At 36.4% G+C, this 17048-nt stretch overlaps 2 protein-coding genes across 2 annotated transcripts; both read left to right on the top strand.

Moving 5' to 3' along the window:
- Positions 1-955: 955 nt before the first annotated feature.
- On the top strand, positions 956-7521 carry LOTGIDRAFT_153945 (hypothetical protein; the record flags this gene model as incomplete). The annotated part of the gene is made up of 2 exons (XM_009059942.1): positions 956-2257; positions 7144-7521. The coding sequence occupies 2 exons, from the start codon at positions 956-958 to the stop codon at positions 7519-7521; spliced, it is 1680 nt and encodes a 559-aa protein (XP_009058190.1).
- A 708-nt stretch (positions 7522-8229) lies between these two features.
- Positions 8230-11613, top strand: LOTGIDRAFT_153946 (hypothetical protein; the record flags this gene model as incomplete). The annotated part of the gene is made up of 3 exons (XM_009059943.1): positions 8230-8491; positions 10746-10948; positions 11329-11613. 3 exons carry the CDS (start codon positions 8230-8232, stop codon positions 11611-11613), a joined length of 750 nt encoding a protein of 249 aa, XP_009058191.1.
- Between the last annotated feature and the right edge of the window lie 5435 nt (positions 11614-17048).

Raw genomic sequence — 17048 nt, forward strand, 5'->3', positions numbered from 1 at the left:
ATTCACAATATTATGTAATTGATTTGTAGTTTAGTGAACTAGTGAATTATGGATTACGATTTGGATAAGCCTGTAAAGCCAGTATCTAAAGAATGTCATTTTGATTGCAAAAGAAAAGATAGCTTGCCAGGCAAGGTAATATAGGCCCGATGGCAGCTTTGATTTTGAATAAAAATATTTTGCAGTACAGTTACAAGCACCAATATGAAATAATAAACCTTCAATCAGACACTTCTTTTGGGCGATACTGAATAATACTTAGTATGGTTTATTTCCCTTGTTCTTGAAAAGGGGTTCAATTTTTAGCTCGTGAAAACTGTAGAAAGCAAATATTCAATCTTCAGCGCGGTACTGAATAATAAAACCAAGTTTTGTCCAAATCCGGCAAGAATCATGACTTTTATTGTTTAAGAGCTAAAATTTGGAAGCGTTTTCAAGAACGAGGTCAATAACTCCTATGAAACATATTTCGATTTTTTTTTATTTTCGATAGGGTTCATCCATGGGTGATAATAAACAAAGTTTCGTCAAAATCTGTCAAAAATTGAGCCTTCTAGAATGTTTATGAGCTCACAATTTAACACGTTCTCAAGAACATGGGCAATACCTGATACTAAATATTTTTCGATTTTTCTGATTTTCGATAGGGTTCATCTTTGGGTGCTAACGAACACTCACACCAAGTTTTCGTCAAAATTCGTATATTTCATGTGGGCGTATACAAATTATGAAACCTCTCATTATCAAATGTTTGCTACAGGAAAATCGGGGGCTCGAAATTCGACGTAGCTGTTTATGACTTGGATATTTTTACATGATGGCATTTAGATTTAAGTATTTCACGCTCAAACCGACAAAAACTCTGACGTCACTTTTAAATATTTGATTTACTTTGGGTGCTCACAGACAATTAAGATGAATGTAGGCTTGGTATAACGTTAAAGTTATTTTCATTATGCTTCCCAACTACAACAACCACTGGCAAGAAGCCAGAAATAGAAACACTAATCGTCAACCAAACCAATATCACGTACCCTACAATGGCCCTGTCTTCCATCGACCTCTACCACCTACCAATCGCCGACCACCAACCAACGCATCCAGATATATCCCACCCCATCGCCGACCTACCTACAACACAGCCTACCAATCAAGAGGTAACCATCGACCTGACCAACAACAGAAACGACTACCAGCCCACCGACGCCAACCAGTCCCCACTCATAAGGAGGAAGAACCCTTTGTGAAGGTGTTCTTCCAAGTTTTGCAGTGCCTCCATCATTTGGCAATCCTTACCCTTCAACAGCAAGGCCAACCAGCGTTTACCTTCAAACGCAAAGTCTCTGAGTTGGATAGTTTTATCCGTCCAGCAATGAAAACATCAGCTGTCGACGCGAATATTAGATCCCTCAATCGGACATGGCTCTGTAAGGTTACGCAGGTCCTGATCGACCATTACCAAACCACACTTCAAGAGAAGCTGACCACCATTCGTACCAAGTCTTTATCATCACCTGCCGTCGACCGCATCGTTTCTCATGCCCTGTCCTGGGCCCGTCGCTCCTATGGGAAACGTCTCACTCAAGCTGTAATTTCCAAATTCTACCAAACAATCAACGAAACAAAAACCAGAGTAACCATATCTCTACCAACTGAAATGGACACTACACCTGCACCATCTAGAGCTACCACGCTGCCGAACCAAACCCCTAAACGAGCCCGAAGTTCACCTACTCCTGGTCCAGCAGACATAGGTAAACGCTCTCTTAGAGAGGGCACACCCCTTCTCTTTTCACTTTCAGACTCGTCTTCCCCTTCCACACCATCTGAATCTTCACCACGTGATCCAGGATCCGCCAACCTTTCTTCCTTCTGTGCGTTTTTGGACCAGCAAACCACCCCTCAGTCTCCATCCAAGTCGAGACATGTATCCATACCTTCCCCTCCTCGAACCAGATCCCAGTCCGTTCCCAATGCTACTATTCTAACAACTACCAAACCAGTACCAATCACACCGTCGACGACCATTATATCCGCTACCAAACCGTATTATCACCAAACCAAGGACAAATCATTATGGAAACTACCTGCTCTAAAGAAATCAACCTTAATAATTGGATCATCTAACCTGAATCGAATTACCAAAACCAGTTCGGACACCGAAATACATTCTTACCCCGGTGCCCAAATCCATCACATACAGTCAATCCTGGAATCATACGACCATGATCCCAAACCTACTACCATTATTCTTCATGTAGGCCTCAACAACCGTGATCAGATACCAAAGACCTCCTTTAACCAAGCCCAGAAATTAATCGCCACAGCCAACAAAACCTTCCCAAACTCCAAGATCCTCTTCACATGTATACCCATTTCAAATAAAATCTCGAAGAAAGCACAACAGAACCTCAGCACCCTCAACAACATGATGATGGAGTCCAGTATCAACAGCGCAACAATCTTACCACCCTACGAAGAAGAATTCGAAACAGTTGATAATCTTCATTGGTCTCCAGAAACAGCAAACAGCATTTATTTGTTTTGGATACACCAGCTTCAAGCATCGAGTAAGTCTTTAAACTAATTACTGGGGATAAAAATACTGAGAGGCCACCGCTAGGCCAAACTGTAGTTAACTTGAGCCGCACAATTCTCACACCCCTTCAGCATTCAATCTTAGACCGTGGACTTAAGTTTATTCCCACACCAAAGATAGCTAACTTGAATTATCTCCGACCATCCATTGAACGATTTCAACGAAATCTTAGCTGCACACCCCCCACGTGGTGCTAGAACAATGTTTATTCCTAAATCCACGTGGACACCCCCTCAGGCCGCCATCCATCTTGAAATATTGAAAGCATTTGCGAGTATGAATAGCCAAACAGTGAACCTTTCCATAACACACGAAAAGCCTAATCTCACACGAGTGGAACGTGAAGCTTTAAACTTACTTAAGAAAGATGATAGCATTGTTATTAAAAAGAGTGACAAAGGTTCATGTTGTGTCATTCTGAATAGGGAGGATTACGTTTCAGAAGCAGAGAATCAACTGAATAATCCTAAACATTATGCCATTTTACCGAAACCAATTTTCAAAGAAACTGCTAACATGATTAATAATATTCTTGCCGATTTAGTCAAAACTAGTTATCTCAAACAGAAACAATATGACTACCTCTAGCATGCCAAACCTGATTGTCGCGAGAGACATTTGTACACTTTGCCTAAAATCCATAAGAATCCAACCAAGGAGTGGTTTATCTCGAATAAAATCCCTAAAGGCCGCCCGATTATATCTGACTGTGGTAGTGAGTCATATGCAGTGTCAGAATACATTGATCATTTCTTACTACCTCTAGCATGCCAACATCGCGCCTACCTTAAAGACACAACCGATTTTGTCAATAAAATAAAAAATCTTCGAGTTCCCTCTAATGCCATTTTAATTTCTATCGACGTTTCTTCTATGTATACCAATATCGATAACACTACTGGTTTAACGGCAGTTCGTAAAGCTTTTAATAGAAACCCAGATCCAAACAGACCCGACGATGCAATTCTACAGCTTTTAGAGATTTGTCTTAGTCGAAACGATTTCACATTTAATGGTAAAACATATTTACAAACTTCAGGGACAGCAATGGGCAAACGATTCGCCCCTTCGTACGCAAACCTTTTCATGGCAGAGTGGGAACGTGAGGTGTTGCCCCTCTGTCCACTTGACCCACTTTTTTACGGACGCTTTTTGGATGACATTTTTATGGTTTGGACTTATTCTATCGAACAGTTTTGGGAATTCTTTGAAATTCTCAACAACCACCATCCTTCTATCAAACTAACCGCAAACGTGAGTGACAAAAGCATAGACTTCTCGATACCACAGTCACAGGGAGATTCCACAGCAGAAACAAATAAACTGGATATTAAAGTGTATTTCAAAGAAACTGATACTCATCAACTCTTGCACAAGAGCTCCTTTCACCCAAAACATACCTTTTCTGGTATAATTAAGTCACAAGTTTTACGATTTCATCGAATTTGTACAAGATCTTCTGATATCAACCAAGCCTGTACGAAAAGAAAGTGGGTACTCTAAACGATTTTTACGAAACATAAAAAATTCCACCTTAGCACAGATAGCAGCTAAAAACAGACTTTATGCCGAAGTACCTCCAGGTTTAAGAAGTGCTCCATGTTTGTCCAGTAGATGCAAAACATGTCCCTTTATATCAGAAACTCATTATTTTGTAAGCAACTCTACGAATAAAAGGTACCCGATCCAGGAACATCTAACATGTGAACATTCGAATGTAATATATTTAATTTCATGCAAGAAATGCCCCAAACAATATGTAGGAGAAACTAAGAATAATTTACGAACTCGCTTTAATGCTCATAGGTCAGACATCAAATTAAAGAAAGACAAGCCTGTTTCTAATCATTTCAACCTCGACGACCATTCAATAGACGATCTCACCCTAATCCCAATTGAGCGTATAGAAATTGACTTGCCCGAAGATGAAACTACCAAATTCCGTCAATCTAGGGAGGCCCATTGGATTGAGACATTGAATACAGCAAGACCTATAGGACTAAATATTCATCATAATGTAGGCATGGCACCCTTTGTTGTCCCGTTTAATACAACCAGCAATCGAGCAAGCAAGATAGTTCATGCCCACTATAAGAGCCTTCAAGAGAAATTCCCCCATGTCTATAAGCAGAAAATGATAGTTGCATATTCAAAAAATAACAACTTAAATGATAATTTTGTTCATAGTAAACTAAAAACAATCAGTACATAACAGATACTATACTTCTCGCCCATCGGGCGAGTTATTTTTTCTAACTTCAGATCAGAATAAGAACAGAAGAAAACCCAATATCAAGACCCTTAATCCTAATTTCTAAATAAAGTGTCTGCTCCATCCTAGGCCTGTACATTTGGGAGAATCAAACCCTCCCTTCCCCGAAATCTAGAAACGCGTTTATTTATTGACTCCGCAACATAAACATAAGTGTTTCTCTCTGTGAATAATATTGTTACTTTAGTCACGATGTATCAAACATAGATAACATCTTCAGACAATCATAAACACATTAATAGAGAAATATCCTGAAAAGAAAAAGTCGCACTCGCACTGTTACACACTTAATAATGGCGTTCACTGGAGATCACTTACACGCCATTCTCTAAACTGTCTGCGCTTTCACAGAAATTGTTTTAGGACCATTGCTTAGATGATGCCTGCCAAATCGTTTTTGAAAAAAATTGCGAGAGCGAGTACTTTAACAATACCTTCACAGCATTAAAAGTAAAACTCGTTCAAAAATTGAAGAAAGGAAATCTCATTACGTTCCTATTTTTAATCAATATGTATAACCTGCAAGAATATTTTAACATCCGGTAGTTTCTCGAATAAGATTAAAGACAAACTATTTTCGGTCAACTTTCGTGCCTTAATACTAACATATTAAGGTCACAACAGTATCATTCATGTTTTCTTGGTGGCCATGCTTTGCCTAGCTAGAGGACATTGAGGAATACAAATGACTTCCACGAGGCACTAAGTACACTATTACTTTTTATGAAATGTTCTGACTAAATTTTGTTTCTAATATTGAAAAATTATTTCCCAGAAATGATTAACATTTAAACTGGAGCTAATCGTTAGATTGTACACTTAGATATAACAGATTTTGAGTCCAACCTCCTACAAAGACGATAGGATCAAAAGGGTACGTTTTTTTTTTATTTTCACTAAATAGTCTTATTTTGTTTATTTTAAGAGATTGTTGAATGTTAACCAGGTTTTAGACCTGTTAGAGGACGAGCAGGTCTTCCAAAAAGCCGAATTATCGATCCGCTAGATGGTAGCCGGCTGACAGATGGAGATAGTGGTGATGAGTCGGGATGAGGCCGTCAACTTGCTGTACGAGCAACAGCAATTATCTAAACACAAACGATCATGAAAGGTGTTTATTACGAAACACATCTGGACCATCTGGCGTAAGCATTGGCATTATTTAAAACCAATTATTTCACTCTTTCATCAAGCATGATCATGTTCGCATGAAGTAGTCCACAAAAATTCAATATTTATATAATGATCAACCTTACAACTTGTCTTACAGGTTACAAGAAAATAGATGTCTCTGTTCTTCCCGCATGAAAAGATATCTGTCGAGGTGGAAGAAAGTTTCGATCAGATGGATATCCTGACGTTAGTTCTCTTTCTGAAAGTCCAAATATCATGTACCATGTGCCATTCTTACTGTTCAGTATTTCCAAATATTACCTCTTAAAACAGCGTTCAATCATACAATATTCAACTTTTTGAACCACACCCTCACAGAAATGAATTCCCCGTAAATTAAAAGATAGTGGACCACAGCCCAAATCTTGAAAAAGCCTTAAATTTAATCAGAAGTAAATTAAACTTTCTCAAACCTTTCGATTAAAGTCCAATAACATCCATTTTAAGTTTCATCAAAAAATCGGTTGAAAACTAAGAGAGTAATAGCATATTCAAGATTTTGGGGCAAGGGCAATAGCTCTTCTTCTAACGGTCGAAAATAGCTCAAATTCGAACTTGATCTTCGTTTTATGAATATGTATACACATACCGTATTTCATTTGATTCCAAAAAAAATCTAGTTTTTAGAGCATACAAGCAAATGTTGACGGACGGACGGATGGAGTGTTTACGAGCAATTGATGTTGATAGAAGCACTTACTGTACAGAGGTTAAAGGGCGATAAATCCTAAAAACTGACGTAAGAGGCCTAAATCTTGAAAAAGCCTTAAATTTAATCAGAAGTAAACTAAACTTTCTCAAACCTTGGTCCAATAACATCCATTTAAAGTTTCATCAAAAAATCGGTTGAAAACTAAGAGAGTAATAGCATATTCAAGATTTTGAGGCAAGGGCAATAACTCTGCTTCTAACGGTCAAAAATATCTCAAATTCGAACTTGGTCTTCGTTTTATGAATATGTATACACATACCCAATTTCATTTGATTCCATCAAAAATTCTAGTTTTTAAAGCGTTTACAGACGGGCGGACAGGTGTGCCGACAATATACGTCCACATAGAGAGATGAGGGCGTATATAAATCGTACTTTCTTTTCTAGGATTCGGATGTGTCAGAAAGTGATTTTGTGTCATCAAGTACCACGCAGGACATCACAGAAACTAACTTTCACGAAGTCAGAGATATCCCAGTGGCTTCTAGTAAAGATCACAGCTGGAAAACACAGCATTTGCTCGACGAACACAAGGATAGGTTCCAATGGAATTTTCATTTTGACAATCATGCTGATATACTATCTGATCCAATAGAATTGATTGAACTCTTCTATGACGATGAGGTTATACAAATCCTGTGTAACCAGAGCATCCGATATGCTGGTCAGAAAGGAAAACAGTTCTTTTTAGTTGATCCTGAAGAATTGCAGGCGTTTGTAGCTATACTTTTGGTTTCAGACTTCATATTAGGATGTTCGCAATGAATCTGTGGTTGCAACTATGTCTCGAGACCGTTTGGTGACGCAAATCCTTATTTAACTGACAAGATGTACAATATTAGGCGCTTATTGATAGTCTCAACAAAAGTTTTTTAAGACATTTTTGCCATGAACAAAATATAAGTATTGATGACAGTATGATCCATACTTCGGGAAACATGGTCCAAGCCATTTATCAGGCCTATAAGATTTGGGTCCTTGCATCTTGTTTGGGAGGCAAGGTTTGTCAATACGGTAGGTGATTGCCCACTGCTAAATACCCAAATCATTTTTTTCACTGTTTATGGGTTAATAACTATAGGTGCATTCAAAGGGTTAATTATTTATACGAAACCAACTGTTAAACTTTATACGAAAATGATGCTGACCTATTTTTGTAATAGTTTACTCTGTGTATAATATGAATATGTCAACAGTAATAAATATGGCTTACTGTTATTAATAGTGTAATGAAATCGAAATTCAAAGACTAGAACATGGTGTCAGAAGTGAAAACCTTGTAAAAAAAACCCAGTTTAAACTGTGAAAGCAACTGTGAATGCATCCAGTTGTAAGGATTTGTGATAACTGTCTTTTTTTGAGCCTCAAGTTGTTTAATATTGAGGACATTTGGACTAGACCAAGTGTTGACTTCGATAATTTTGGTGTAAGACTGATACAACTTTCAGAAATGCGAATTAGGCATTTTAGGAGATGGGTACTATTGATATTGCAGCCAGAGATCGTTTATTACGAGAGAGACCTGTTCCAAATTTAAACAGATGTCTTGAAGTTCTTAGGGCTAGTGAATTGTCTAAAACACATAAAGAACAAATGCGTTCAACACAAGAAAATGCTAATCATGAGGTTCAAGGTACACAGGGCATACAGAAACCTAAGAAAAACAAGCTCAATTTCAAACAGAAGAAGTTTACAGAGAATAAGTCAGCTACTTCTCACCAGGAGCAACATGATGGTCCTACTAACTTGAAGAAATGTAGATTTTGTCGATTACTTCACATGAGAAGAAACTGTCCTGCCTATGGTAAAACTTGTTTGAAATGCGGAGGTTCCAATCACTTTGCAACTTGCTGTTATAATAAGGAGGCAAAAGGCAAGAAAGTATATCATGTATCATTAGGCTACACAGATGAAAGCTCTAACTCTGATACAGATATTATATTTGTTTTTGATAAGACATTGGATAGAAAACATGCTAAGTTTATGATTCCTCTTAAGTTTCATAACCAATATTCACCTGTACTAGATGTTCAACTAGATACTGGTGCTTCATGTTCTGCTATGTCTATAAATCAGATAAGATACATATTGCAGACTGGTAATGTTCAACTTAAACGAACTGTAGGAAAAATTAAACTCTATGATGGTACTATTATTAGCCCATTGGGTTCATATACACTCAGTGTTAGTAAAGGGAATGAGAAGCCTATAGACATTAAGTTTGACATTTTGGAGAATGCCCCATGGCCAATTATTGATGGGCGTACTTGCATCAAGAATACCTGGATATCAATGGAGAAGGCAGTGCATGCTGTATATTCTTTTTCTCAAGATCCTCTTACAAAAGAGAAAGTACTACAACAATATTCTGATGTATTCAAATGACTTGGTTGTTTACGTGGTGAGCATCATATTGAACTACCAAATGCCAACAGTAGATCAAATATTACCTAGATTGAAGAATGCACAAGTATTTACAGTACTTGATGCTAAAGATGGATTTTTCCAAATAAAATTAGATAAAGAAATCTCATATCTAACAACATTTTGGACGCCTTTTGGTCGATATAGATATTTGAGATGCCCTCAAGGAATATCATCTGCACCTGAAGAATATCAACGTCGCCAAAAAGAGGTATTATCAGGTCTTAATGGTGTTGATGTAATAGCTGATGATATCATATGCTTTGGTTCTGGTGATACAGTAGAAGAAGCTAATATAGATCATGATAGTAATTTGAAAGCTTTGTTGGATAGAATAAGAAAAGTTAATCTTAAGTTGAACTGTAAAAAACTAAAATTTAGGTTATCTGAAGTGCCTTATATGGGACATTTATTAACTGAAACAGGAGTGAAACCTGATCCGTCTAAGGTAGAAGCTATTTTACAGATGCCAAGACCAAGGTAATTGTCAAAACTTTCAGAGGTTTCAGAGCCTTTAAGAAGATTAACTGTATCTGATATTCCATGGCATTGGGAGTCACAACAAGAATCTTACCAGAAAATATTACAATTGATAGTGAAAGCGCCTGTCTTAAAGTATTATGATGTTGGACTTGATGTTAGGATAGAATGCGATTCTTCTGAAACCGGTCTTGGAGCATGTTTATTACAAGAAGGCCAACCAGTTGCTTTCGCATCTCGTGCATTATCTAGTGCAGAAAAGAACTATGCACAAATAGAAAAATAATGTTTGGCAATTGTTTTTTCGTGTGAACGTTTCGATCAATACTTACATGGACGTAAACTTATTAGAGTTCATACTGATCACAAACCACTAGTTTCGATCATGCAGAAATCTATTCACCAAGCACCGAAAAGACTCCAAAAAGAGATTACAAAAATATAATCTTAAACTTATCCATATATCTGGTGTTAATATGTTTATATCAGACTAACTTTCAAGAGCTTATCTACCTCAAGTACCTAAGCATGAAAGTGTACCTAGATATCATATTTTCCAGTTGATGAATGAAAACTCTCTATTTGAAGACATTGAAAATATCAATCAAATTGATCATATGAGTTTATCTGACGGTACTCATCAACAAATCAAGTCAGCAACAATGGCAGATCAAGTTGTACAAACATTAGCTACGACAATATTAACAGGATGGCCAGAGACAAAAGAATCTGTACCTGTATCCATTCGAGAATACTGGAATTTCCGAGATGTTTTGATTGTTCAAGATGGTATAATTTATAAAGGTATGAAAGTTCTTGTACCAAAACTGTTAAGAAGTCAAATGGTTGCTAAAGCTCACACTAGTCATTTAGGCCAACATGTTTACGTCGAGCCAGAAACGTTATATTTTGGCCAGGTATGAGTGGGGAAATATAGGATTACGTGAGCCAGTGTAGTATCTGTGCTGCGTATTCAAATAAGCAGACCAAAGAACCATTAATGAATCATCAAATTCCTGATTATCCTTGGATAAAGGTTGGTCAAGACTTATTTTCATTGTATGGTGAATCATATTTAGTTACAGTTGACTATTATAGTGACTATTTTGAATTAGATCATTTACAAGATACGTCGTCTAATGCTGTAATAGAAGCTACTAAAATTCATTTCGCAAGACATGGTATTGCTGATATAGTTACACCATATACCAGTCAAGAATTTGATCAATTTTCAATTTTCGTGAATTTATACATACAACTAGTTCGCCTTTACATAGTCAAAGTAATGGTAAGGCAGAATCAGCAGTCAAAATTGCAAAACAAATCCTGAAGAAAGTGAAGAGAGATAATGGAGATCTTCAGATGTCACTTTTAGAATGGAGAAATACTCCTGATTTAGCCCAGTTCAAAAACTTATTTCTCGAAGAACTAAAACAACTATGCCAGTTGCTAATACTTTACTTCAACCATCTGTAGTTCAAGATGTTCCGGAAATGGTTAACAAAAAGAGACAGAAAGCCAAACTGTATTTTGATCGTCATACTAAACCTTTACCTGAATTAGAAATTGGTGAACCAGTGAGATTTCAGCCATCTAAACCAAAACAACCATGGTCTTCAGGTTCATGTGTTGGTAAAGTTGGTCCTGGTCCTCGATCATATCTGGTAGAGACTGATAACAATATTTTTTAGAAGATATAGAAAGTTTATAAGACGTAGTTTAGAAGTGCCACATTATACAGCTCCAGAGTCAAATCTTCCAAATTCATCATTAGTTGAAACTCAAGCTAACAATAACATACCTACTGCTTCGTGCAACATTAACAGTAAAGATCAACAACCAAAAGACTGTAACAAATCATCTATAGATACTAATTCTAATATCTCACCAATAATAACTACTAGGAGTGGAAGAAAGATTGTTAAACCTAACAGATATGGATTTGAGAATTAATATACTTTGTTTCTTGTAGGATTTTAGAATTTAATCTGTTTGTGTTAAAGACATCTATTATTGACTTTGTGAAAAGTGAATCACATTCATTTTCTGTTTTTATAACATGGTAATTTTGAAATTTAATTCAGAGGGGAGATGTTTATGGGTTAATAACTATAGGTGCATTCAAAGGGTTTATTATTTATACGAAACTAACTGTTACACTTTATACGAAAATGATGCTGACCTATTTTTGTAATAGTTTACTCTGTGTATAATATGAATATGTCAACAGTAATAAATATGGCTTACTGTTATTAATAGTGTATTGAAATGCCTGCCGAAATTCAAAGACTAGAACATTCACCGTCTGCGGATTACAGAAACACCAACAAAAATGTTCGTGAGAATTGTTCGTGAAATCAAACATGTTTGATTTTTTAAAATTGTTCGCCTCCCAAACAATTCTTTGTTCGCCGTCTGCGTTAACGACGAACATTAGCGCCGAACATTCAACGACGAAAGACCAATCAGCGATCGAATGGCGACGTCCAGTGAAACCACCAACACAAAATTTTGGACTGGGGAGAAGGAGCAGATTTTAGTAGATATGTGGTCGCAATCTGCCTGTTTGTTTATGATTTCTTCGCCCGACTATTCAGATAGTAACAAGAAGTACGCTGCGATGCAAGAAATAGCACAAGCCCCGGAAACAACCGGTAAATTTACCTACTGTACAAGGCTGCCGAACACACCCTGCTCCTTACGACGTTGAATCCAGGTACGGACACAAATGCTCATATTTCGCCGTCTACGTTGGCGTCTTTTTAAAATTAATAAAATAGCTAACGCAATTTTACATTTTCTTTTGGAAATGGCCATTTTGATGTCATGTGATTTTCCGTGGCACTAGCTGGCGTATTGTTCGAGCTAAATGTTCGTCGTCTGCGGAATTATGTTTGTCCTCTGCGGAATTATGTTTGTCGTCTGCGGATAACGGAAAACAAATATATTTGTTCGATGTTTTGTTCGTCGACAGAAATGTTCCTCGTCTGCGTTGGGCTTTAAGGTACATGGTCTAAGCCTGAAATAGGAACAAAGTTCGTTGTGATTTCTTATGAAATGTTAAAAATCGTCCAAAGACTAGAATCAATATCGTTGTATAAATTTGTTCTGGTGCATAATGTATTTTATTTTTTGATAATAGTATGCATTGAACGATGACGTCAGGGTTTGGAGGTGAGTGCAAAGTAACAGCGATGGGGTATTTGCCTATTAGAAGGTGTTACTGGGGAAAGGAGGTTTCAAAATGTCCTTTTCCGTTACATAAATTATGAATGGCCCCTACAAAGATTCTGTGGAAAGGAAGTTTATGTTGTGAAATCGTTATGCCTTTGATCGACAAAGCTGTTCAAACCAATAACAAGGACAGTCGGTGTTTCCTAAAATCTTATTGAAATATCTACAATTTTCTACCACAGTCTCGTTCTAATGGCGTTATTTTGTAAACCAATCAAATCGCGTCAAATGCTTAAGCGTTAATCATGAACGGTATTCGGGCAACGGACATACCAAGGTTTTATAAAAAAAAATTATATTATTATATAAGTGGTTTTATAAGGTCTGTACTTTAGTGTGAAATAGTTTTGCCGTTTTTCTTTTTGCCGAACTCTGTCCAAGTTTACTGTAAATAAATAATGCCGAGGTTTTGAAAAGTAAAGACAGACGAAGATTGCTATGTTTTCTTTTCAAATTTTAAGAAAAATGTCATAAGCCTACTTACGTTCTAAAGCCCAATAATAAAGGATTTCTTTATTTTCCTGAGTTATATTTAAACCAGAGTAAGCACGATCAATATACATAAGGCACATCTTTTCCAAAGGCAAAAAACCAACTGATTTACACTCCTTAATGTACCGACATTGGTCGATGCAATCTTTAGGAGCGGTGTGGTTTGCTGTCGCCGTATAGCCATCTAGAACTATACCAGTTACACTAACTTTCTTCCAAATAAGATTTTTACACAAATCAGCAGTTAAACCAACATTGAGAAAGGAATATAAAACTAAAATACTACAGATAACCATGAACATAATGAATGTTGAGCAAGGCGAGTGATTCCGATTCAATCTTTAAACTCCAGTTAGTTTTGAATTGTGATTCAACTCTTGATTAGTTACATTGTAACATTGATCGATTGGTACAAGATCATTATCCATATTTTGTTATTCCTATGAGATAATGTTCAGGTTCTATTGAAATAGTCCCAGGACACATCTAAAATGAATAAATAGGTTCATCTATTTCTAATTGAATGAGTACATTGTTATGGTTATTATTTATTAAGACTGAATCCTTTTATTTTCTATCCTTGTGTGTCTATTTAATATTGATTTTCGGTTTGTCTTTTATTGGATGAAGGTTAACGAAAAAACGGAAGCCTTACGGAACATAATAGTACATTTTATATCCTCATTTTCTTTTTTTCATAATGATATTTATCAGACCGTTTACAATACTACTACTTAACCAAATACCTGAATTTCGATCTGTATTTAGCATTAGACTATTAGATCACCTCGGTATTCTATTGGTACTTGCACACTCGTGAAAAACGGGAGGAAATGGGTATATGAGTATATAGTCATCAGTTAGCTTACCTGGTGTCATAAAGTTACAACAGAATCCCTGGAAAATTGCAAAATTCATAAAACTAAGTAATTAAATTTATTAAGTAGTTAATTGCATATTTGTGGATAATTAATAAGTTTTTGGATTATATAAGGATCCTGATATGTTATTTATGACACCAGGTATATCTACTGGCTCTTATTGGCCAAGTTTAAAATTCTTAAATTTTATGTTAATTCTAAGACCTAGTATCACTTTAAGTCCAAATTTTCAAGATTGTGCGCGTATGATGATTGAGAAAAGTCCAAGCTGTAACAATATTGACCTAAAAAGCCTCTTGACAATAATGTGGTGCATCGCCGATGCCGAACATCAGATTATTTACTCTATATTGTCCAATCCTCTGTGCTTATCTTACTAATGGCTCATCATCAAAGTTTATGTTCATTTTACTCTGCTTCTCTATCCGCTCGCACTCTACTCCAACCCGCCCCAAATCATAATTTAACATGGTGGCTGAGTAAATTAGGATCCTGAGTGTAGAATAAGTTAACTTTTTGATGTATGTATGTGGTGTATTTCCTGAACTAATCAGTTTTCTGTCTGCAAGCGTGTATTTCTAAGCCACATTTCACGCTCTGGCGTCATACATTTGCCATAGTTGTACTTGCTTTGAAGTCTGATACTGTCATTTCTGTCAACGAGTAACTATCAATTACTTATCTGAAGTAATGTGTGGCAATCCTGATAATCCTGGATTAACAACAACCTGTTGAAGGAGGAAATGATAATAATGTTGCTGATCAACGTTGTCCTGTCATTAATGTATCTCCACCTGCTCAACTAATCTTGGGTGATATCTGTAAAAAATGTAACATTATAGTGGACGAACGAAGACGGATTTCTCCTTCTGTACTAAAGGAGACGTGTTTGCCCTACATTTTGTCTAATTGTTTGAGACCTAACAATCGAGCATGTTTTACTTCGGCCAATCAAAGTCATGCACGTGCAGTGAGTTGTATTCTCTCTTTTTGTTCAGGCAACGCCGCCATATTCATATTTTGTAGTCATTATATGTCATTGTCATTGTATGTGTGAAGAGTGCTTGTTCCATAATCATGAAGTCATTGTGTAAAGCCATATAATTTATTATGGTTTGCAATCAAAGGACACAAGAAAGCGCTTACTCCAACAAAATAAACGGACACTTACAAAATGTATTGATATTTGTCGAAGTCAAGAATCGTCTACTCAAAAGATGAAGATAGCTTGCGATGCAAGGTAACATACGCCCACTGGCAGCTGTCAGAAATAATAAAACAGTCTTTAGTGACTAAAGTACGAATTTTCTTATATTGAAGAAATTTTATTAGTTTGAATTCAATTACATATATATATATATATATATATATATATATATATATATATATGCCAGTTATTTATGCTGAATAAAAACAACTTTTGACGTGTTTTTACAAAGTCAAGGGCAATAAATGTTCATCAAAAATATCTCTTGTTAGAACTTGTCCGAGATCTTATCAATTCCAATGATCACACCAAGTTTCATCAAAATCGGTTGAAAACTGTAGCTTCTATTGTGCTCACAAACAAATTTTTACGCGTTTTTCGTAAGTTAATGGCAATAACTCAAAAATTTCATCGAAAATGCGTCAAGTTAGAACTTGTCCCAGATCTGATCAATTCCAATGATCATACCAAGTTTCATTAGAATCGGTTGAAAACTGTAGTGTCAATCCTGCACACAAACTATTTTTAACAAATTTTGACGCGTTTTAACAAAGTCAAGGGCAATAACTCAAAAACCGTTCATCGAAAATATGTCAAATTCGAACTTGACCGAGATCTTATCAATCTAAAGCATCACACCAAGTTTTATCAAAATCAGATGAAAACTGTAGTCTCTATAGTGCTCACAAGAAATGTTGACGGACGGACCGACGACAATATACGACCACATATTCATGTGGGCGTAAAAAAAGTATTTCTGACACAACGTCACCAGAGGTCAACAAAGTGTATGGAGGGTCAAAAGAAGCAAGACTTCCCTGCAATTTTGTGGTAAACTCATGTCATGAAGAAGGAATCCTGTCTTGCTTGGGGACAAAAGTGTAAGAAATGTGATAAGCTGAATCATTTCTGTTAATTGTCCTTCAAAATCTCATGGTGTTTCTGCTGTTTACTCTGACTTGTTTACTGTAACTGAAAACGTCAACACTATCAAGAGTAATCAAATTCTGATAAACATGAGAATGGGTAAAAATAGAACTGTTAAATTTCATTGTGACAGTGGATCATCTGTAAATATTATACCAAAGAAACATGCTACTGGTTTCCCTATTGATAAATGTTCTACCAATCTCAGAATGTGGAATGGAACTGGACTCAAACCTATTGGACAATTCCGTGTACCTTTGTTTAACTTAAAAACTAACAAAAAGTACTTGATAACATTCATTGTAGTGAATGAGAATCTGACTCCTTTACTTGGTAAAGAAACTTCTGAAAAACTAGGTCTGATTACAGTCAACTATGATCAATTTAGTCCTGTATCTGCTGTAAAGTCTGATGAATTGATAGACCCTTTACTGAATATTCTGATGTATTTGAAAATCGAATTGATACTTTGCCTGGAAAAGTTCATTTCGAAATTGATGAAAGTGTAAGACCTGTTATGTTACCACCGAACAGACTACCTATAGCTCTGCAAACCGAAGTAAAAGAAAACCTCGATGAACTAGTCGAAACTGGTGTGCTAGCAGTCCAAGAATCAATTTAACAGTAAGATGCTTGTTGCGACTAAG

Source organism: Lottia gigantea (assembly GCF_000327385.1).
Source record: "Lottia gigantea unplaced genomic scaffold LOTGIsca_4, whole genome shotgun sequence".
Taxonomy (NCBI): Eukaryota; Metazoa; Mollusca; class Gastropoda; family Lottiidae; genus Lottia; species Lottia gigantea.